We start from the raw sequence: 24,532 nt of genomic DNA on the forward strand, positions 1-24,532 counted from the left end.
GGTTGTAGGAGCAGTGGGGGTACACACCAAACTGGACCAATTATCCACTGAATCACCTCAAAATGGTGGCTGAGATGAGCTGTCTGGCTAGACAAGCAATAGCTTCATTTAAAAGTAAAAAGTTTTGTTCTTTTAATTCTTACACCAAAAGTCACATTTTCACCAGTTAATACAGGTCCAGAGACAAGAATTCTCAAAGTGGAAACAAACACCAGCAGTTTCAAGAAAGAGCTCAAGCACAAATTGTTTTTACAAATCAACTGAAATGAGGATCAATCAGTAGCTTTTAAACTGCCTTTCTGAAAAGCAAATGAGCTTGACCATAACCATTTTGAAGTTAAAGAACTAAGAAATACTGAACTACCTTTACACTAAATCTTATGAAGTGCCAACACATTTAAATTGCTCCTTTATCAGCCTATAAATCAGCTTTAACATTCAGTGACTATGAGTAAGAAAAGGCTTTACTCCAGTTCCTTTTTCTGCTCCAGGTTCTCCAAGAAAACAGAAGGAACATGCCCTCAATAAGCAAGACTAAAAAAAAAAAAAAATACCAGGAAGTGACTAAGCATTGTCTCTGCTCAGGAGTGTTGACTTACCTATGTCCCCACTAAGTGTACCACACAACACTTAGGGGCATCTCACACCCTTTTAAAAACCAATTCACATTACAAAAGACACAAGCTGGAGCATGCTTTGCCTTCCTTCAGGGTCTTTCCTCACCCTGAGAGATCACAGTAGAAGTGCTGGTGTACAGCTGCAGTTCTGGGACTTACCCAAAGCATCTCACCAGGGAACTTGAGTTTCCTCTCTGAATTTAAGAGGCACCTCAACTCCCTGAAAGGGGATCACCTCCAATCACACTTATTACAGTTAGCACTACTGTGACTGAGTCCTCTTCCCTATTTTGTTCTGAGAAGCATGAAATGAAGTGATGAGTCAGGCTCCATGGGTGGTTTCTCAAGAACTTGAATTTACCCTTGGAATACTTCCCAAGAATCCAGACACCTATTACACATCAATATTTTCAACTATCTGCAAAGTCTCATTCTGAACTGTGTGTTCCCACCCCTTTCCCCATCCTGCCATTTCCACTGGGTTTGCTGTGTGCAACAGTACTGTAATTGAAGCCTTCAGCAGCCTAGAGAAATTACCTGGCTGTTCATACTGGAACACCACATGAAGTGTGTGTGGTGAAATTCAGTGCGTGCTCTTTGAGGGCAGTCAACAGGGCAGATACAGTGAAGTGCTTTGACTAGAACTTTTCCCACCTCTAAAGCTGTAGACTTAGAAACTGATGTTCAGTCTGCTTTTCATCACTTGCTTTAAACACCTTTCTTTCTCTTAGAATTCAATTATACAATAAATGCTGAAGACACATTGAAGTAGAATATACAGGCTCAGGGCTCTGGGATATCTCTCAGTCTGCCTTTGCAAGGATCCAACAGAGATTAAGTCCAGAAACAGCATCTATTTTATCCTGCAGCTGTAACAGAGACTCAAGAATATCAACAACAGTGTTTTTAAGTGCTTTATATTTATTATAAAGTATTAATAACTGAATGTATGGAAAATGATTCTCTGTACAAGAGAGTAACATGACAGCTTTTACAAGTTCTGCTATACAGTACATGAAATGCTGCACATTTTTTCAGCCGCTTCAAACAGTATTCGCTATACAAGTCAAAAAGGGTAAACTTAGAAGTTTGTTTATAATACAGTGTGTTAGAAAGCACAAACAAGTAACATTCAAAATAAACAAGCTCCCAAAAATCAAAAGAAATCTTTAGATGGCATGTACACAGATTATACTCAAGTTTCAATATACATGTTATTGTTCCCCACAAGATGCTCCACTTTACTGGATTCCTGGAACAGGATGAGAATTAAAGGTGCAAGAAAGGCACCTCTCAAGCCACATAAGAACTGGATAGGCAGAACAGCAATTTCCTGAAGTGTTCTCCACAGTCTTTGGCGCTACTATTTATTACAGCCATATACTGTGGCAACACAAGAAGAAAGACAGGCCTCAACTACCAGTACTGTCAATGCCAATCCAGTTATCTGGGGAGCTTCTAGAGCAATTCAAGGCACTCTTCCCAGTGCTGCCAGCCCACAGAACCCCCTGTGCAGGACACAGCATTTTAAGAGAACAACCAGGCTGGGCTAAAGCATGTTCTTGAACAACATGGAACGAACAGTTCAAAAACTCCTTCAGAACATTCAGTTCAAAGTTCATTTGTACTTCACTTCCCAGGCACACCAGCCTAAGAGAAACATTCGTGTGTGTCACTAACACTTTAAAGCACACTGCTTCAATGTGTTGAGTTGCTTCTGGTTAAAGTGGTGTAAGATATCAGCAGCTTTGAAAATAGTGTTCTTGGGGCATGGTGAACCTAAACTCACAGTAAGTTTTAAAGCCTACTTCACAGTTTAGCAGTTGTCTCCTTTGCTTTTCCTTCTCCTTAAGAGGGAGTGCCTACAATGAATCAGCTTTTACAACTGTTCCGCTTACAACACAAACCAGAATGCCAACACCTCCCAAAAATGTACTCACAGTAAGTTTGCTCTGATGCATGTGGTATTGACACTTAATTGTAAGCTTCTCCCATGATACAAAATAGCTTCTAGATTGAAAAGATTTAAAGATATTGCATGGTTGTATTTTACTTTTGCCTCCCAATCTCATTCCAACTATTTACGGAACTGTAAACAAGTAATTTTTATAGTCCTCAGTACTGTACACCTGCATTCCTAGGAACTGGAATTCAGTGACACCTTCATTAGAGATACAGTAGCCTAAGCACAGTGAAAGTTCTGTCCAGCTGCCCTCTTCATACAGTAACCAACAGGCCACTCCTCCCACATTCACACCTTCAGCTTTCTCTTCTGATCAAAGTAGGCATCAAATCTGGATAACGCATATTCCTGGAGAAATAAAGGACATTCAGTACTCAATACAGTAAAGAGCTGTTTTCTTTTTTGGGATGGGGAAACATAATGAAGGTATTAGCTGTGTTACTTTCCTAATCCATCATCTCAATGCATTAATTAGCTCTATTCAGAAGGATAATCTCTCCAGAGGTGTTCTGGCCTCTTAGAATTTCCTCCAGTTTTGTTTAAACTCGTAACACAATTAGCTGCCGCCAAAATGTCAGAAAAAAACAGGTCCTAAAAAAGGCCAGGACTTCACTGAAAAGGCTGGCTCCTGCAATATTTCCTGCAAGATACTCCATGTACCTGCCAGTCCTATCACTTTCCAGTACACCAAGCACAGAGCAAGAGCCAGACTGATCAGTTTCTCAAGTACAAGCTGCTACCTGGCACAGATATTGCTGCACACTGAACATCACCATGGGACAATGTGTGCACTTTAAGTACTCAGTTCAAAATTCTCACTGCATGTTGGCCTCTCTCTTGCTTGGGATGTCTTACTGCAGAATAATGTTGCACTGCAAGGCCTGACACAAGGCTATACACTCTCTGCATAACAATGGGAACAATTCCTGAAGTTTTTACAGCCTTAGATGTTCTTTACATTCTTAAGGAAAGAGCACAAACTAGTAACAAATGGATTTTTAAAAGCTTTATTCCACGTAGAAGATACTAGTTACTGTGAGAGGCCATTTTATTGCCTTTTCAATAACGTACCACAGGTTATTTAGATTATTCATTTTCAGTTGTGTAAAACTACAATTAAAAAAACTTACCAGGTACCCAAACTCAATGGATGAGATCTTTGCTTGTATAATAGACCACAGACCCCAGAAGAAGTGTGATGCAAGGGCAAACCTGAAATTACAAGGCTATGTTATTGAACTAAATACCAGCTAAGTCACAACACCTTATTTCAATGTCCTCTTAGAAAAGTATTCCCTAGTTTGGGGATGCCCACTTTTTCAACTATGATACCATAAAAATAATTTGATTAGCTTCCCCATGAAGAAGTATTCTGTTTACTCCACTATTAGTGTATATCACATATCTAACACCACAGTGGACAGATTGTTCTTTACCATATATAAACAGCTTTCAATCTCTCTTGGCTCAAGTTCCTCCACCCAGTGAGATATATACAAGTACAGGTACCACAGTGAAGTCTGAAGATAGTTGTACAAGGAAAGTTACCTGTTAACTTCTACCAACACTTCTTCTTCTAGTTTGGACTTCTCTTCATTGCTCAGATTTTCAAAGCCATCTTGGAATGCAGACAGGTAACTGGAAAGGAAGTGAAGCTGGAAGGCAAGTAAACAACTGAGTTACAACTTTTCATCTCAAGATATATTTGCTTCTTTCAGACCTAGGCACACTTTCTAGTAAGTTGGCATTTATTTTTCCAAACATGAACAGTGTTGGACTTAGCTTTAAGATTAATGGTGCTTCCAACACAATTGCTTGCAAGTCTGGTTTAAGAAAAGCCATAATATTCGGACAGGCAGCATAGTGCTATTGCCAACTAATTTCACAGTTGCAGTCTACAACTACTGGACTTTTTGCAGTGGATGGCTACACAGCACATAGTAAACAGTCTATCCTGAATAGCTATGAAGTTCCTATGATTGTTAAAACAAAGGTGGTCAGGATTAGAGGAAGTATTACACTTCAGGAAGTCATAGAGGAAAGATCTTGAGACACAGTAAGTCCAAAAGAACTGAAAAAGAGTTAAGATGTGAAGACTGTGGACATTGGCATTTAGTGATGTCTTTTGTGTCTACCTGTTGTTTCTTTGAAGGATATTTAAGAACACTGGCTTTGAAGAATGGGTACTTCTCATACGAGTAATCATACATCCATTCACAGAAGTGATTTCCAATGTCAAATCCTCTGAAAAGAAATTAAGACAGTACCTCAGTATTTGCCAACTGGCAATGTGGGGGTTTTTTTAAGCAAACCCAAAATCAAGTTTTAAAGCACTGGGCTACTCAGAACTTACTGCAGTTTTGCTGGAGGTAGAGAATTGATAACCAGAAGACTTGCTTTTTGCAAGTTATTAAAAACAATTAGTAAAGAGGGGCAGTTAAGAATGAAAGCTACCAGCTACATGAAAATACTAGACTTTGCTACCCAACTTTATACCAATGGAGACAGTAAAAATACTTGAGTATGCACTACATCTCAGCATGAAGTCAGACATCTCTAACACTGGCATTATTGCAGGCAAAGAGATAATATTCAAAGTTTTCAACATATTCCACTTTTATATTATTGGAATTCACTGTTTCATTATGTTCCAGCTATGGCAATGTTTCATCCCAGGACTATACACACTTCGATCATCATTAAAAACACTTAACTAGATGGTTGAGAGAAGAAAAAAAAAAAAAGCATGTTGCATAACCATGTAGTGAAAAAACTTGTCTTCTCATCTGCATAGATGAGAAAGCCTTTAGAAAGGACAGACTGAAAAACCACAAAAGCAAAGCTGCCCTACATACATATGCACATAAAATCTACCCTCCTCCTCAGCTTCCCACTAGAAAAATTTTGCCATGCAAGCAAGAAGCCATTTGTGCAATAAACAAGCCCTCTAGTCTGAACAATGAAGGAGCCCCAACAACTTTGCCTCTGCTGTGTGCCTAAACTCAACAGCATCAGAACCAGAGCTGTTTTGATTAGTTATATTTGCTAACCCACAACTAACAGAGCAGAACACAATTTGCTAGAATAGACAAGCAATCAGTAGTGCAGCACTTGGCCTCCCTGTAGCATGCAGAAAGGAACAGTTCCATGCTGAAGAGAAAATGAAGCGTTTACCGGTAATTATAGCTGCTGTATTCAAAGTCAATGAGCATCAGCTTTTGGTTTTCTGAACTCTCTCTGCCTTCCAGAAGTAAGATATTACCTGAAAATTAAGATAATACTGCGTATTTAATAATGCAGGAAAATCAGAGAAAAGCAGTACTGTGTATCTCAAGGAATGTTGTTCAGCTAATCCGAGTTATCCCTTATATCTGCACAGAAGAATTATAGGTGTGCTGGTTTTGGCAGGGGTAGTTAACTTTCTTCATAGTAGCTGGCACCAGGCTATGTTTGGATTTGTGGTGTTGATAACACAGGGATGTTTTTGTTACTGTTGAGCAGTGCTTCTGTAGATTCAAGGTCTTCTCTGCTTCACACCCCATCCCAAAAACAGACTGGGGGTGCAGAAGGAGTTGTGAGGAGACACAGCTGAACAGCTGACTCCAGCTGACCAAAGGAATATTCCATACTATGATATCATGCTCACTATATAGAGTGGGAGGAAGGAGGAAGAAGGGATGTTTGGAGTGATGGTGTTTGTCTTCCCATGCCACTGTTGTGTGTGATGGGGCCCTGCTCTCCTGGGGATGGCTGAACACCTGCCTGCCTGTGGGTAGCAGTGAATTAATTTCTTTGTTTACTTTGCTTGTGTGAGCAGCTTTTGCTTTTCCTAATTAACTGCCTTTATGTCAGCCCACGAATTCTCACTTTTACCTTTCCAATTCTCTTCCCAATCTCACTGGAAAGACTGAGTGGCTCAGTTGCCAGCTGGTTTTAGTTAAACCATGACAACAGGAAAAGCCAAATTGCACTGGCTGTTCACCAGCTCTCTGGAAGTTGAGATATGTGATAAACCTTGTAAAGCTGAGAGCAAGGAAGTTTTTTCTGTACAGGGAGAGGCAGATTTATTTTCCCAAGGATCCTGTTTCCACAGTTTACCTTGCAGCTGGCTCAGATGGCCCTGTCAGCCTTAGCAGTTCATGCTGCATTGTTTCCACAGATTGAGATCTCTAAGTTTTGCAGCATCTCTCATATCTGCATAGCACTATCATTGATCATACAACACTTGGGACAGAAATTGCTTTCAGCAGCCTGAAAGGCACAGTCTCACTCTGCTGTTCTAGTATGTGGCACAACCAGTACCTATACAGAAAGTTTAGGCAATTGCTTATGTCTTTCAATTCACATAGTCACTATAATTCATCTAAAAGACATCAAGTCTGCCTCTGTCAAGTACCAGTTAGTAAACTATAGAGCAATGTCAAGTTCTGCAGTAGTGTGAGCCCTCTCTGCAGGTACATCTGTTCCCCATGCCACACTCTGGCACCAATAGAAAAAGCAGCACAGTATTTCACACACACCCTCCAAACCCTTGGAATTTTAGGCTCTCCAGCCTGCCCCAGCCCTATTATGCTCTGACTCCTCCAGTAGTGCACCGTGCCACATCAGCAGAGAGACTTCAAACTCTACCACTACTGACACCTCAGGTTAGTGGCCTTTACTCCTTGTGCTGCCTGTCCCTATGTCTCTCCTTCAGGGCAGTTCCTCAGCCTTAGCTGACAAGGCTGGGACCCCGACAACAAAACAGCCCTGCACACAGTCCCAGTAGAGCATCCTTCCAACTCAGCCCAGCTAACCCACTGTTCAGGTGACAGGGCACACAAACACAGCATACCCAACACACCTCCAGCCTTGCTTCCTTCCTCATCTTTTTCAGTAACTGGCTCAGGAAAATTGTTATTTCTTCCATAATTCCCAGAGAACACTAAAAAAAAGTGGATAAGGTTTTCCTAGTGTTTCTTACCAGTACAAGTTAAAAACTGCCAAGTCAAACTACCCTACTCTCCATTTTCACCACTCATTGCACTTTTTCAGCATCTTTCTTTTAAAATTACTGAAGTATATCCTACCCTGATTATGTATATTGCAGCAAAGCAAGGTATGGTCTAAACAGAAAACATGTAGGGCTCCCATCATCAACTGACCTGTACTATCAGAGTTCGAGTAAATTCTTGGCCTAACCCAGTCATGACACCAGAGTTCTCTGAAAAAGCCTGAGGGGTTGCAGAAGCCAATACTTTGCTTTGGTACTGTAGCACACCAGAGTGCACAGGCTGCTGCTTCAGAGCAGTACCTCCACAACAGGGCTACCTCTCAGAAAGCAAACAAGTAACCAGAAAAGGCTCAACAGTACATCACTGAGCAATATTGAAATATTAGCAGCTTACCCTCTTGACAATCATTGTGGCAAAATACAACTGGTGAAGAAGTAGCTTCAAGCATAGCTCTAGAAAAAAGCAACAGAGCATCTTTTAAGTAACAAAGCACTAAAGTTCAGTTCCACTTCCAAGTAATTTTGTTGTAAGAATCTGAAACACTATTCCCTCCCAGAAACACCCTATTTTCTTAATTAGGAACAAAACATCAGCACAATAAAGTTTGACTTCACTGATCAGTAAGTCAGATCAGCAATTTCATCATAGAATTTTGTATTTGTATGAGACTCAGGCTGGTCACAGAACCAAAAACAATCCCCAGCTTGCAAAGTAAAATAAAGTGTTATACTGTATAACATGTCTGAACAAGCATACAGAAAAATCCATCCAGAAACTGTGGAGATTAGAAGATAGTGGCAGACAAAATAAGCCTACCGTAGATTTTTCATTTCCTGGGGGAGATTGTAACTGAGAAGTTTGTTCAGTTTTCTGGTTTGGGATTCTCTGGTAAATTTAATTCTCAGCACTTGATTTAGATACCTGTTAAAAAAGAAGAGACAATAATACAGATTTATAACAACGAGTATATTATTCTTCCCATACTATGATACCATTTAAACCAAAATCAAGGAAGTTTAGAAGAGCTACTGAAGAAAACAATACTGTTGTTCAAGGTAACTGAAGTCCTTCATGTGATAGTTTCTGGGTACAGAGAAAGCTTGTGTTCTCAGGCATTCAGGAAGAATGATCTGCTTATCAAAATTACAACAGGTCACCTTTTTTCCCCATAAAGTATTGCATAACTTACTTTTCCATTGTTCCAAAAAGCCACTTAGGTTCCTTATTAAATGGCATTTTCATGCCATGAAATCTAGCCATCTTCTCAGCTATTTCAGCAGATATGTCAGGTAAGCTTAGTTCTTCAGTGCTTAGTTTTCTGCTCTGTAATAAAATACAGTGTTCTTAAAATACAGTTAATTGATTAATTAAGAAGCGTGATTAATTACCAACACTAGCAATTAGGCTCTATGCAGCATAGTGTGAAATACTAGCATAGTACTCAAGCAATACCCTTTTTTGCTCGCACATGAATTTACAAAGTTACTGCCTTTGGAAAAGCTGTCAGCCAGCCCTACTTACAACTTAATCAATTCACTTCTAGATTCAAGACCTGGGGAGTATCACATCTCACACTAAGAATATCTTCAAAGCAGATAAAGTATAAATATTTAAGAACATCAAAAGCATCTGCTCTTGTTGCTGTTAAAGGGAAGTGTTACTCCACAGCTTCCCATGCTATGTTTGGTATCTAACAGGCTTTTTATCTTCATTTATTAGCTTCTACTAGAGCTGGAGAGTTTTTAGATATCTCCCCCTGGCAAGAGCTAGTGGGACTCTCTAACACCCACTAACTGTATCAAATTACAGCCAGCAATTACTACAGGCAGCCAAGTATTCCATTCCCCCATCCCTGCTTTTCTGCGCAGTCCAGAGACCTTCCTGTCATGATCAATTAAAACAGCTTCCAGCAGCCCACTAACTAATTATGACCAGGACTTACAGGAATGAATTCCTCCAGTCGCCCTTGTGGGAAGATTCCATACAGCTTTGGGCCAAGAGCTCTCTCTGCAAGAATGGCAAACATAACACTTTCCAGAACCATGGCTTCTGCCCCCTACCAAAAAAATTACAGCATTAGTTGGTGCTTCCACAGAAATTAACTTGGGTGTGTACAATAGCTAAACTGTTACCAAGTGAGAAATTTCAGGGCTAGCTTTGAAAAGACTCAACATTTTACTAAACAAAGTTTCTTGTAACTTTTAGTCAGCTTAGGAGCAATACAAGTATTTTGCTTTCAAGTTTAAAGCTGGGGAGGAAAATATGTATTACTTAACAGGTACTGTTGGTGGGCTAGGTCAAAGGAAAACTGCAAAAACCAAAACACCCTCTCCTCTCTAACCTTTGGGAACTCCACAAATGCATTTTCTGGAGGAGTTCATCTCACTGAAACACAACACAGGAACTACAAATATCATCCAATATCAGCTATTTTAACACTCTTCAGAACACTGCCCCTCAGAAGGACATTTTAGCTACACAAGTGAATTAAGTGAACGACTGAACAAAACAACTTTTCATTTAGAAGAATGACTTAGGATTTCCTTCCATTAAGCACGTTTTAAGTATCTTTTTTTTTTTTTTAAGTGAGGAAGTAATTTAAGCTCCTGCTAAGGAACATGTGTGTGAATAAATGTTTTTCCATTTCTACTACAAAACATACCTCAAGTTTCAGGAACTTTTCTCGATGGCTTTCTTATATTAATAAACTTGGTTCATAACAATGACAAGCAGACAGCTTTTTAATATGAATGCTTAAAAATTAATAGAAATAGAACTATTTAGTGTCAAAAAACCAGTTAAAAATCACTGAAGTGTAACTTTCTGAATAGGTAAGATTATCTGTAAGTAAACACAGAGGTCACATTATAAATCTCTATCTTTAGCAATTATGTTAACCAGAATCCAGCTCTACTCCAATCCTAAAGATCCGCCAAGCCTCTGCCTCCTTTTGAGCAGCTCATCTCAAAGTCAGACACAACACTTAAAAGCATAAAATTAAGAAAGCTCTCAGGTATTTCTGACCACAGATCCTTTTGCATTATTGCAGTCAGCACAATATCAAATGGTATATAACTCTATACAAGTTCTACTCTTGAGTACACTCCAGGCAGTACTGTTGATAAATTATTTTTATTATTGCCCCACACCTTATTGTTCTGAGATCTTCAAGGAATTCTAGCATTTAATATTTAAGTGTAATAAAGATTTGTGTAACTGTGTTCTGAAGCACTGGCGCTTTAAGACAATTTGCATACGAATGTATTGCATCTATGTTCTCCACCATTTTCTCATCTCAGTTCCTCGAAGCACCAGATGCTTTATCCCCTAACACACCAAAATTTTTTTAATCATTTCACATGCCCTCACCATCATAGGTCTGAACTCTTCCATTCAGTTCTGAAAGCTAATGCCAAGCACCAAAAAGAAAATTAGTTATGAGCTACTGAATGTCTATTCTATTATCAACCAACACTGACTATGACTGCACCTGGTACAACATCAGGGTGTTTTAAGTCTGTTCCCATTAAGGTGTCAGTTCCTTGTTTTCATATCTTACTGAGACACCAACTCACTATTCTTGGATAACAGAAAGTAGCAAAAAAAATGTTATTCATTAAGACATCTCTTCATGCATCAGAAGTGACAAGCACTGGAAGAACTTCCTCTACTGAAGCAGAATGGTCATCTGAGCACCAAATCCAAGGAGAGTCCAAGGAACAATACCATCTATGTAATCTCAGGCACAAAGGCTTCTCCTCCATAATACCCAAGGGACCTTTTAACCACATCTCCACTCCATACACTACTGCCAAACACAGGATAGGTGTGGAAAAACTACTAAAGGACATGAAAAAAATTCTATAGCATACTTCATACGGACACAGAACAAATCTAGGTATCTGACTCTTCAGATTAATGTTCACCTGATGACTTTAAAGGATCAAGCATTGTAACCAAGGAAATGATGTACCACAGTGCCTTCAAACACTTTGCAATATACTTATGCTGCCAAGACAATAACTTCTTATTTTAAGATCTCTCTCTCAATTTTGACCAGTTTCAGAGATGTATCCATAAGCACTTGTATTTAGATTTCTGGAGTAGATTGGACCACAAATGTTTTCAAATGAATACCTAGAAATCAATGTTTTATTTCAAACCTGACAATTATACACATTTTTTACAAGACTTTCCCAGGATGCAACTCCCATACAGGCAAGGACAGAACAAAAGCCTTTCTACACTTCAGTTGGAACTGAAGCTTCTGCTTTTTTCCTGTCTTAACAAAAAGTTCACTATAAAATACACAAAGTAGTCATATTCTAAGGAAAATTACTACAAATGATAGCAAAACCAAAGTAAAACATAAATAATTCCTGTTAAAAGGCCTTATGAACTGACATAAGACTATCCAATGTCTAGACACAATTGTCAAACACCAGGCAGCTCAGAAGCTACAATGCTTTTGCTAGTGAACCCAGAAAATTTTATTCTCTCTAAAGGATGTCATCTCCTCTAATAACCTAGACACAAGAAAATTAACAAATCCATCCTGACAGTAATTCTTGAGAACACTGATTCAACAGTGAATTTTCAGCACTATGAGATTAATAGCAGAAACCAACCTATCAGCAGAGAATCACTATTTTCAAGCAACAAATACCACAAATGAAGTTCTGAAGTTCAGAACCTTGTTTCCTGTACTGCAAAACTTCTATGAGCTTCTGGCACTAGGGTGGGGCATGCCTGGGCTTTTGTTTTCTTTTATAACTTTAGGGTTTGTTTTTTTTTTAACAGGATTGTGGTAGAGGAGAGATCAAGTCATCTCCATTTTTCATCTTTGAAAAAAACTGAGGTATCAAACCAGTACATTTTTCAGTTCAATCTTGTTTCAGCTGACTGAAGCTGTTCCAGTAAGCTAAACAAAGTTCAACAAAACTTCAAAACCAGTCACTCAACAACAAAAAATTTAAAACCAGTTTCAACCCCCTAGAAAGAAAAAAAACCCAAACCAAACAAGTGCTTGAAAAATGTTTCAGATGGCATTCCCAGCAGGCAAAAATACAAGGGGAGAAAAGCAGCATTTATCAATTGAGTAAAATATACTTTTCCCTAGTTACTGCCAAAATCATTACAGAGCTGAAAACAGAGTACATAACCAAGGCATCTGGCTAGCATGCTGCAATGTTATCCCTTATTGAAAAAATACTGCCAGGGTAGAAAACTAAATTACCAAATCCTGTTCAGATGACTTTATGAAAAGATACACTCAGCTAAACATTATGCTGCAGGAAAAGAAATGGCTCCAAATGCAAGAACTTTAAAGTTTGCAGAGCAGAGATGATCCAAGCACACTGCTAATCAGGAACACTTCATGTTCAAGAGCAAGTTCTCTCCAGCTCCATGTACTTTCCTAAGGAGTTCATCAAATTATTAAAAAATTAGTGATTAGGTAAAGCAGAGAACTGATGTTCATCTACTTAAGAAGAAAGAGTCTAAAACTAGAAATAGCAGTACTGATACCAATATTCAAAATGGTAAGAAACCATTTAGGGTGGAACTGGGGGGCTATTTCTTCATAATGTGGGATGCTTAAATCTTTCCAAACTATGTCCAGACACTCACATTATAATGCTGCTTCTGTGAGCAAATAAATTTCTTTTCGTCATTACTTTTTACATTTTCTAGACACAGTCCAGGTGGAGTAACTACTGGTTTAAAACAAGCAGGATCACCACATTTCCCTATAATCCATAAAATTCTGTGAAATAATCAAATTTTATTACTCACTTGCAAGTCATTTTCCTTCTGAGACTGTACAGACTCTCCCTTATTACAGGACCTCTATGAATGAGAAAAAGCAAACACAATGAGAAGATGAAATTTCAAGTTATTAACCTGCAACCACCAGAACAACGGGAGTAGAAGTACCAGCTACAATTAACTAGAAGTCTCAACACTCTCTTGGATCTCTGACAGCTACAGCACTAGTATCCATCTGACCTCTGACCACCACACTTTCAACAACTCCAAAATCTTTCAAAAGGATGTGCCACTGAGACCAAGTCACTGCTGTAAATACCTGATTTTAACACTTTTATTGTTTCCCAGTTTTTCAAAACAAGATTTAAATGCACCATAAGCTCAGAGGAACGTTTTTAATTAAGAGAAAATTAAGTCCCTCTGCATGACATCTGGGATGAGATTCTTCCAGCCAAAGCACTTGAGACACATTACAGAGATTACATAAACGCCTTAGACTATTGGAAGAGGCATGTTATGAAGGTTGCAAAGCACTTCTTTCTCTTATTACCTTATTTGCCAAATTTTTTGTGGGTAGAATTTCCTTGTTTGAGCATGCTGTCTAGGCTGTATGTCGAGTGTACCACTGGCTGTGCAAATCCAAGATTTTTCTTAGAGTGAATTGCCTGTGTAAGCTAAAGGTGTCTCAGTAGGAACCACAGTATACTAGCAAAACTTTAACAAGTTCCATGCATAATGTATTGTGCTAGGGTTGTTAAGAGTCATTATAAAGCAATTTCAGAATATTAAACCATACCCACAGCAACTGAACCCTCAATGGCACATGCTTTTAATAGAGCTGCACATTTAAAATTCAAGATGTATTAAAACCCTTGTCCTTTAAAGGGCTTGAAGGTAAGGAGAGGAGAAAGCAAATATCTGCTTAGAATTAGTGACAGTTTGTGGCTGCTATTTATGTTGCAATTCCACCACTGACTGTTTAAACCAGACTAGCTTTAGAGGCCCATAAAGGCAGCCTGCATCTCCACCTTCTGAACACAAACATTGCATTCACAGAACCAGTGCATACCTTTCTGTTCCAAAGCTCTAACATGTCCAAAACAAGGGTGGAAATATGAACTTAATGGAATACAGTTAAGCAACACCAGCTGCCTTAAGTACAATACAACAAGCTAATGATTTACACAAGCTATGCAGTTACAGTATTTCAGAAGCTATAGAAGAAGGATAGTTAACATCAATCGATGATCTTTCAGCAAGTACTTCCCATAACACTACTATGTAAGTTTAAAACAAGACAATATGGAAACTACTATTACTTTATATTACTTTCAAGGAAATTAATAAAGTCCAAACATATTCACTACAGCTAAATGTGTAACTACTCAATAGCATTAAAATCATTTACAGAGGGCTTCTCTGAACAAGCATGTTCTACATCAATACCACTCTCAGATTTTTCTTGAGCAGTCAGAAAGTTACCATTCAGGAGTCTTTCCTGATAAATGGTGCTCTCAGAATGGTTCAGTTCAATCAGAAGGTAAGCACATTTTCCTAAGAACCTGAACTGGCATCTGCTTTCCAGAAGTCATACTGTATAAAGAGCTAGCCAGTTCCAAGACTCCACTTCAAATTAGTGTTTGAGACAGCCTAATGGCATCTACTGTGCCATTAGAAAAGGACAGTTAGGGCTTTATTGCAGAGTCATCACAAGAGGAGACTTCTGCAGCATCCCTTCCCTCTTTTCTGTTCCCTCAGCATGAAGCACTAGTTTCCAGAAGAAAACAAATACAAATATATAAATAGCTTGCAAATATGAATGGGAGCTTGGAGAGGATCAGTCTTCACAAGTGGCCATGTACTCAGCCTAGGATTAGGAAATTCTTCACTACATATGGCCAAGGAGAACAAAGTAAGCAGGATGCAATATTATGTACCAGAAGTTTAAGAGTTTAACAGAGTAAAGTAGTAGAATTTGATTGTTTCCTGATTCCACAATCACCTATGAGAACAGTGGTTCAAAATTAAGCACATCATAATTTGATCAATTTATTTAGCTCACTTGGCTAAATCAATCAACTGCAGTTTTTCCATAACTCTAATAGCCCACTCCAACTAATGTCCAATTCTGGGAGCTATTTATTTCATCAGAAATGAGGAGTTTTTAATTACCTGCAAAAGAGAATGACTGAGTAACTGCTACAGCTTTTTAATTGCACTCTCTACATGGAAACTAACTCAAAATGGACACATGTTCCACAGCTTCAAGATTTCTTTAAATATTTGTTCAGAGCTTCTTTTATTGTGGGGAGATTTATTCTCAAAGTTTTAGTAAGAGAGGACAACTATATTCAACAGAAGTTGTTTAGAGTCTAGTTTGAGAACATGTAAATTTGTTTTAATGCAGGATACAAGATAAAGGTCCTAGAATGGGAAACAGCGCACATTGATCTGTGATCAGATGACCAGACAGTGTTTATACATCTGGCAATTCGATACACAAAATTGAGTTCAACCATTTTCTTCCTAATACCCACAATTTATTTCTCTTGTAGCTGAAAGAAGAAGTCTTGTATCAAAAAACCCAAATGATGCCTGGCTAGAGAATTCTGTACAGAGAAGGAACTTTTATCTCTTTTTTTCCCCTACATCACTTTGAGCTCTGCTCACAAATTTAAATCTAATATAACTTGATTTTTCCGAGTTTACTCAGCTTTAGTTTTCAATATTTCAAAATACTGCAATACTTTGAATTAGATAAATCCCTAGGAATTCAAATCTCAAGAAATCACAACATTACAAGGAACAGCCTCAGAGGTTAGAGGTGACCTGCGCAGGGGAAACTTTTCTAAAAGCTGTTGGAAGACATCAATTTGAACTTCAGTTTATAGAACAGAACCAGCTTTAGATTCAGCAATAACTATTTCTGCTTCTAAGGATCTGCCATTGATCACTTATCCCTGTCAGACCTGAGGAACTGATACTAATTTGCTGAAGTCCTAAAAATCTAGCACGTGAAGAATTCCTAATTCAAGCTCTACCAAAGCCACAACTCCAATCCTCTACATATCAAGTTACCATTCTGTTATGAGGGAGCAGAGAAAAGGAAGGGACAGTTTTTTGATATTCTCTTATTGCTGTAAACATTCAGATGCACAGACAGTAGCTGGTGCTACTTAAGGCTTACTTTTAAACAATGAAATCCAGTACTAAAGAAAATGAAAGCTGTAGAGAATGCTCCACTTCAGAGATCTCATACTATACCGTGAATCGTGTCTGTCACCTGGAAACCAGAGTGCTCTAGGCACGATCGCATGGGCAAGCCTGCAGCAGAGAACACATGCATATACAACTAAAGTGGTACATTACCCCCAGAACACCCTTAATGCCACCCAACACAAATATATCCCCGTAAGAGGTGCTTGGTTTCTCTCAAGCCGTCTGCCAGTGCCAGGGATTTGTAGTTACTCCATGCTACAAACAGACATGGACACCAACAACCACAGAAGACGTTGATAATTACAGTTACACAGCAGTCTGCATTTTATTTAGTTACACAAAATAAAAGGCAGCAAGGCAGGTATGGAAAAAGATTTACCACAGAACTGTGGCAACCATTTATACTCATTTTGCATCTGCTCACATAGAAATTGAGACCAGAAAGGAACATTAGGTATACTGGTTTGTTTTTCCTCATTTGTATATAAGATTTTGTTTTGGCTGTTGTACAGTAACAGAGCCCCAGTGAATCAGAGTTCAAGGTTCTTTTGGCATGTGTAAAAGAATGGGAATCAATCCCTGAGTTACCTTTTGATAGGTGAACTTAAATTTCACCTTAATTTGAGCTTTTGTTGATGCCACCTTATGTTGAAATCCTATTAGCATTTTCAAGATGCTATTCTGAATTTAAGTACAAACACTGCAGTGATATGCATATGACATCCAATTTTAAAGTTTGGACATTAAATGGCATATTGTTGGATAACCTTTTGCTTCAGTTGTTAACACTAATACAACCAACAGTTAAAGACATTTTGCCATGACAAGCTTTACTTTCAATGCTCCCCTTTAAATTTACCAACAACATTGGAGCAAGAATAAGTGAAGCAGAGTAAGATGTTTCCCTTTTTTCAGGGTAGGACATAACTGCATTGTGCCTCAAACATTGGAGTTTTAATGTGGTTAGTACTTTAACCTGTCACAAGTACAATACTTGTCTTAAAAAAAAGTTCTGCTCAAGGATATACTCAAGAGAAGTCCTTGATTAATGAACATCCATGCCAGTGCGACCATTCACAATAATGGCCGAGCCAGCACAGGTCATCTCCACCCAGTTCCCCCCACAACAGTCATGCACACAAAAAATTGGCTTAAATGTATCAGCTATGACAGAGGAAGGCACAAAGCCTTCCCTGTGTGGCGGCTTTAGCCAGCTGGCATGGTTTATATTGGATGAGTTTCATGTACTGACATTTGTGTCTTCCAAGAGTCATAATAAGCAAACTGGAGCTATTTTCAAAACTGAAAAAAAGGTTCCTTTAAAAGGTGGCTCAAAGAATTATGGTGCCAGTATCATTCACTCTTAAGTTAGTAATCAGGGATCTGTTTTTCACTTGTATTCAAAGTTTTGATTTAAACTTGTCTTCTGTATGTTCAACAATTTGGTGCAGGTTGCTATAGATACACAGTATTTACAGTAAAGGGATAAAAAGAACTGATATCACTGGTTTGTGCTCCAATTTCAACAGAAGGTAAAATGGACAAGAGTTAAAACATGCTACAAAGGCTCAAACAAACAAGTGGTAACTACTAATACCCAGTGGCAGTTACAATCAAGTAATTGAGAATTAAGTTATGATTTTAGCATAAGGTCTCAAAACTCAACTTACTTAAGCAGTGTCCCTTAATTTCTACAGGGTTTTTAACTTAAGCAACTTTACTAAAAATATCAAATTACTCCCACATAACAGACTTGTCATAACATTCTGCTTATGCCACCCAAAAACTCACAGGACTCCTACGTGAGGTTTTCAAAATACCCAATAAAACAGTTTGCTTATATTTTAACTTGCATTTAAGCTAAAGGGGCTGGAAGAGACAAATGTTTGTTGACAAAAATTGTGAACCTCAATGCAATCAAAGTTTTACCTTGGGACTTTCTCTGCTTACTTAACCATTAGTGAACTGCACCAACAAGAGCAGTCATTTCACTGCCACTATGGAAATAAAGGAAGTTAGACATCTCAAAAGATCCTTCAACACCAAGAGCAGAAAGGTTAGAAAGTTATGAACACACTTTCAATTTCAAACCAAATTAGTTCTGATTTTAGAGCCCAAAAATTTATTTTGATTTCTTCAGTGGATAGGGGCAGAGAAGAGGCAAGTTAAAAAATACTCTGAGGGAAGAAGAGGGCAACCAAATTCTAGGGTCTACTTTATTTTTCCTTTGAAATATTAGGGAAAGGCCATATTTTTTTTACAGCTCTTGGGAAACAGAAGCTCTACCACTACTAGTTTTACAGCCCATGTTCCTACTCAAGCTTTCTACATATTAACTCAGCATTACATTGAAACCATTAATTCTTAAAAAGAACCCCAGCTTAGCATCAATCCTAGGAGTCATTTTGAAAACAAAGTTTCATACCACCGTTTTTTTCACTCTTTTAGATTCTTTTTAGAACTAAAGACTATTTAAGCTTGAATTGCTGAATTTCTACACACTTTTCTTGTTTAAGAGTTTAACTTTCCCAACACACATATGGTGCTGTAGCCAAGCAATTCATGCTATTCCAAACCACTGGAATATTTTACATATTTCTGGTAAAGTTTGTTACCACAGGAAAGTTAACAACTCACATAATATAATAAAGGAGCATTTCAAAGTCAGTAAAGCAACAGTATCTAATGAGACTTTTAATAGTAAGCTTGGTCAAGACAGCAGAAGCAGGAAGAATGGGCTGAAATTTCAGGAACAGAAAATCTTCTGCAGATATTGGACCAGTTGTTCAAAGCAAGTGACTGAGTACTGGAAAATACAAAAGTAATGGATAATAATACCAGACCCTCTAAATCAAATAGAAACAATTGCCAACATACAGATGTAATATTATGAAGCTGCAATTTTTCATAAGGTTAAGCACTTACGTATGATTGCTTATTTACAATATAATCAAGTGTGTAGCAGGGATGAATAAGAGAAGATCTGCTGTACAGTCCTAGAGTAACAGTCTGTCAGCTTTAGAAGAGATCACATTTACAAAATAGTCTTGCTTTTAAATGTTACTATTTGAAACAGATTTGCCAACCACTTCACTTAAGGTGTGACAAATTTCAATACTATTTACATTTTACTAACCGAATAAAAGTAACATTAAAAGAGTTCGACAAAACATCTGGTTAAGCTTCTATGCCAGCTATAAGGCATTTCACACATTCAGGAAAGCATGTTTTGGAATGAGATGACTGTACAGTATTGATGTTCACGGTTCCTTTTTATTCTAAAACTATATATCAAATTTTCTAGCAACACAATTACCCATGAGATCTCATAAAATGCTTGAGCAGTGTACAAGCTTGACAAAACCTTCAACTAATCTCCAAGATTCATAAATGCTACCAAGATTAAAATTAAGCAGTTTAGTCTCTTGCAATCTAGCTAGTTATGTCAAAGTCCTACATTCTCTACAGAAGCAAGGTTTTCTGAAACACCACAGTCCAAACTTAAGACCATAAACAAAACGTTAGTGCTCAAACAAACAGCAAATGAGCCGTCAGCTAACACACGCCAGTCGGGATCTGTGTAGAAAGGAGTGTAAGTTCTAGACAATAACAAACCATGAGGAAAACTGCTTTCAGCTTGCAATCTACCCCCCACCACAGAAACATTCCCTAAAGGATAAAGCATAGTGTCACAAATGGAGATCTCCAAACATATTATAGTGAAGCTACAGAAACCCTCCCACACCCAAAGCACTCTATGGACTCACCATCTGCAGGATTGCACCATATAAACGCAGGAGAACCTTCCGTGGTTCATCTGCAACTGTCTCAATGGTATCAGGTAGCGAGCACTGAAACAGCATGTTGCTGAGGCCACCTCTGAGGACAGAGAAATACATTGATTAGCTGAGACTTGGATAAGCACACATTTTGTTTTCAACAAATTAGATGTGCACTAAACATCCTTTTGGTGTGATTAACTGGTCTACTCTAACAAGAAGGTTTTCCAACAGTACCAATAACTCATAAAATACAAGGCTTCGATAAAACAATGGCAGCTTCATGCTTCTTAATGTATAGTTCACCACCCATATTGATTGATCCAAAACACAGCTCAAGCTATGAGCAAACTGATGTAAAATGCAACAAACAACTATGTAGTCCTCTGTAAATTATTTTCAGTGATGCTGGAGTCTTGTAAGTTATACTTGGCTGCACAAGCAAAATGATGGCAGAGTAAGTTTAAAACCATGCAGTGAATATAAAACTCTAAGTTTGAATTAAGAGCTGCTATCACTGGGATTGGCAGCTACAAAATTCAGCTATGAAGATTTAACCTGAATACCTGTGCTACAGCATTGCTGATGAAAGTCTTACTTCTGCTGTCTTTCTTAGGGACACATTTTCAATTTTGAAATTTACAATTAAAGCCACTCTTTATTTAAAAGAAGTTGCTCATGTATTTATCAAATCTAAAATCACACTCAATTCCTCTGATCTAGTATCTATCTAGATTGATAAAGCTAAACAAATGCTGTCATTTTTCCTGTAAAACCACTGTTATTAAACAGTAATTATATGGAAAAACCAGCATGTTTGTGTATCATCTGAATGACTGAAGCATAGATCTCCCTAGAGTGTATCTGTATGGATGAGATTTTAAGTTTCTTGATGTTCTAGTAGCTCCTTAAGAACACCCATCTACTCAACCCACATTTTCTTTACTGCATTGCTTTTCTGCATTCTTTTCATTATCATTATGTTCATTGATGAGATTTTCAAATTCCCCTTCTACAAGTGATTTTGCCTATAATATATAATACCGTGCAGTGACCTTAGATTCCAAGAATCCACAGCAGATACAAAATGTAGTGGCTAAAATGCAGTTCTCAGTCCTAACCTGACATTCCTCTCAATGCTTTTTTTTTTTTTTTTCAAATATTCTTCTGGGCTTTCTTTCAACACAGTGGGGAAGCAGAAAAGACTTTCTGGAGAAAAAGGCTACCAAGAAGGAGGCAAGGGCTGGCCTACATATCCAAAGTCAAGAACTGAGAAGAAAAAAAGCAAATCTCAAGAAAACAGAGTAAAACAGCAGCTGCACAATATGCTTAAGAAAGGAGACAGAAAAGAACCAGGTGGCTTGGCAGGCATCCAAAAAAGGATGTTTAGAGACAAGATATGAAGTAACTTTGAACCATGAAGGTGAACAGGTTCGAAAATACCCAAGAGACAGATGGAAAGGATATCAAAGGAACAGCAGAGCCAGCTATTCAGAGGCAATCCCAACATTGGTTAGTTACACTAACTACACTTCTGGCTTTATCTGAACTGTGCTAGACGGATTTTTTTGAAAAAAACATTTGCCACCTTTTGTAAGCCTCTGACAAACTTTGGTGAAAACATCAATACTTAAATAGAAGAACTAAGCACACTGAAAAATATTTTGCAAGAAATACTGGACTAAAGCTCAAGAATCTGCATAGTTACATGACTTAAATGCTCAGCCTGCATACAGTGTGTGAAAGCCCAGAAACTCTTCTTTTTTTAGACCAGACAAGCCAAACTGGAGTGCCTTAGTGATGCTGAACTCCATTAAACAGAAGTTTCACTGTAGTTTAAGTTCACTATAGCACTTAGGACTTCAAAAGTTACCTGGAAAAGTTATCAAGGAAATCCATACAGGAGCATAACAAAAGGCACTGTTCTCTTGAAAGGTCAGTAGACTCAGCAGCTTGCTTAAAGGTCAAAAGGGCACATCTCACTCATACAGATAAAGCTCCCACTCACTTTACTGACAGCTGTTCAGGAACATGATTTTGCAATATTGATGGACACATTGGAGAAGGCAAACTGACTGAAACCAGAATCAGCAAACCAGTATGATACATCTTCCAGAGATGAAAGTGGTGAGAAGACTTTTGCCAAAAAAAACCTAACTGCCAATTAGCATGGCTTTATACATCCTTAAGTTTCAGCTCATCTTCTCTTCTGCCAAATCTGGAAACCACCAAGCTATTTTGAAGTGGTGTCTCACATGGGAGGTTTCCAAGAAATGCAAAGATAACTGTGCTAAAATATAAGGCTTTAGAAAGTTAAGTACCAAAGGCAGCAATACACGCTAATACAGATGAAAACTTAATTAAGCAACTCAAACTAGACATATCAGACTAGCCTACTGGTTAGGGACTGTACTGGTTTTGTAAAAATTCTCTCCTTTCATAAACTCCTTATGATCATGTCAAGTGAAGAGAAATGATCTAGAAAAACAAATACTACCTGCACTGGGTCTCAGTGAGTTTCTAATTTTTCAATAAAGCTTTTAAAATAAATTTAGAAATGGGAAGAATGTGTTTTAATCATACTTTTATACATCAGAGCTTTGTCAAGTGTTTATGCTCCCTTAGCTACCCAGGGTAGATGTGGGCATATTTTGTGTATGGACGAAAAGCAGAAACACTGGGAAAGTAAACTGACAACAGTATCCTTTGAAACTACCTGACTCCACGTTTGATCAGGCAGAATGATCAATCTGGAAGATGCGAGACAAGTTGTGCGTAAAGAGGAAACTCTGACCTAACATCGGTTTAGTTAAAGTAAAATAAAGATGCGATTTAATTCTGCAAAGAAGGCAAAGATCTCAAACACATTACATCATATGGCTTTAGAACGTCCCCAATTTACATATTTCTGCTGCCAACGTGCTGAGTCACAAGCACTCGTTACTGTATGCTGTAAAAGATGACTCACAGCAGCGGTACACTGCGTTTACCTGACGACTTCTCAGTGCGGAGCAGCCAGGGCCAGCCCAGCAGGGCCCCTTCCCCCGGCAGGGAGCTCGGGGCGCGGTGCAGCGGTTTCTGCCGGCTCCATCCCTCTCCCGGCCGGGCTCGGGGCCCCTCCCCCGGCGCGGGGCCGAGACGGGGCTGTCGCGATGCAGCAGCAGCAGCCGCCGCCCCCCCGCACCACCACCCGCTCCGGGCCGGGTGCGAGGCAGCGCACCGGCACCGCCCCCCGCGGCGGCCAGCCCGCTCCCATCACCCACTACACCGAATCCGGGAGGGATTTAAAAGAATAAAACGAAATTAAAGACAGAGCCCTTCTTGTCTCCCCCGCCGGGGTCGGCTCGGACCCGCGGCGCGCCCCCGTCCCCGCCCCCTGCACGGGCCACCTCCCCCTCCGCGCTGACCTGATGGGGCTGATGCGCAGCTGCTCCTCCCGCAGCCCCCGCCAGGCCCCCGGCAGGAACTCCTTGCACCACAGATACGCCCGGCGCCGCGTCCGGGGGTCGAGAGGCGGCGACTCCTCCTCGAGCGGCGGAGGCAGCGCCAGGGGTGGGGTCGCGACGCCACCGCCTCTGCCCGCCGCGGTGGGGTCCTTCCCCTCGGGGTCGGGGTGAGCCAGCGGTGAGGGCGGCTGCCCGGCCGCGGCGGACCCGCGGCCAAGGAGGAGCCCGAGCGGGGACGGGTCGGCGTCGCCGTTGCAGAACTTGGTTTTCATGGCGCGGCGCGGGGGGGGCGCGGTGGCCGTTGGGGCGGCAGGCGGGGGTGGCAGCTCGCGTGCGTCCCTCCGCTGTCAGCGCCGGCGGGGAGTGAGCCCCGCGCTCGTGCCCGGCCCCCTTTTATACGGCGGCTATGCACGCGGGCCCGCTCGCGCCTCACGCTTCACGCCCGTTTGCCTCTGATTGGCTGGAGCCGGCTCTCGGTTCCGCCCTTGGAGCGGGGGTGGAGAGGGAGAGGGAGGGGGAGGGCGCGCGCACCCGGCTCGCGGCCCCTCCAGGCGCCTGTGATTGGTGCGCGCGCGCGAGTGGAGCACGAGGCGCTCGCCCGCGGGGCGGGGGCTGAGCCTGAGGGGAGCGCTGAGGGAAGGTGAGAGGGAGGGAGGGAGGGAGGGAGGGATGGAAAAAAAGGAGGGAGGGAGGAAGGGAGGGAGAGAAGGGACACCGCACGGTGCGCTGTGCCATGGAGCTGCCGCCG

At 40.0% G+C, this 24,532-nt stretch overlaps 1 protein-coding gene and 1 long non-coding RNA gene across 3 annotated transcripts in view; one reads left to right on the forward strand and one right to left on the reverse strand.

The window, feature by feature from the left end:
* Positions 1–1,518: 1,518 nt before the first annotated feature.
* Positions 1,519–24,136, reverse strand: CHKA (choline kinase alpha). Of its 2 annotated transcripts, XM_069017075.1 has the most exons (12): positions 23,746–24,136; positions 20,327–20,438; positions 13,368–13,421; positions 9,517–9,630; positions 8,764–8,897; positions 8,391–8,495; positions 7,968–8,026; positions 5,755–5,842; positions 4,716–4,824; positions 4,129–4,235; positions 3,711–3,792; positions 1,519–2,928 (listed from the first exon to the last, which is right to left on the reverse strand). In XM_069017075.1, the coding sequence occupies exons 1-12, from the start codon at positions 24,054–24,056 to the stop codon at positions 2,869–2,871; spliced, it is 1,335 nt and encodes a 444-aa protein (XP_068873176.1). In that variant the 5' UTR covers positions 24,057–24,136; the 3' UTR covers positions 1,519–2,868. The 2 variants fall into 2 exon arrangements, with proteins under 2 accessions (XP_068873176.1, XP_068873178.1); XM_069017077.1 differs by lacking the exon at positions 13,368–13,421.
* A 205-nt stretch (positions 24,137–24,341) lies between these two features.
* Positions 24,342–24,532, forward strand: part of LOC138111396 (uncharacterized) — a 29,889-nt gene continuing 29,698 nt past the window's right edge. Inside the window, exon 1 of the long non-coding RNA XR_011151359.1 lies at positions 24,342–24,424. This is a non-coding gene — a long non-coding RNA (uncharacterized lncRNA). The remainder of the gene's footprint in view (positions 24,425–24,532) is intronic.

This window comes from Aphelocoma coerulescens, chromosome 5, assembly GCF_041296385.1.
Source record: "Aphelocoma coerulescens isolate FSJ_1873_10779 chromosome 5, UR_Acoe_1.0, whole genome shotgun sequence".
Lineage (NCBI taxonomy): Eukaryota > Metazoa > Chordata > Aves > Passeriformes > Corvidae > Aphelocoma > Aphelocoma coerulescens.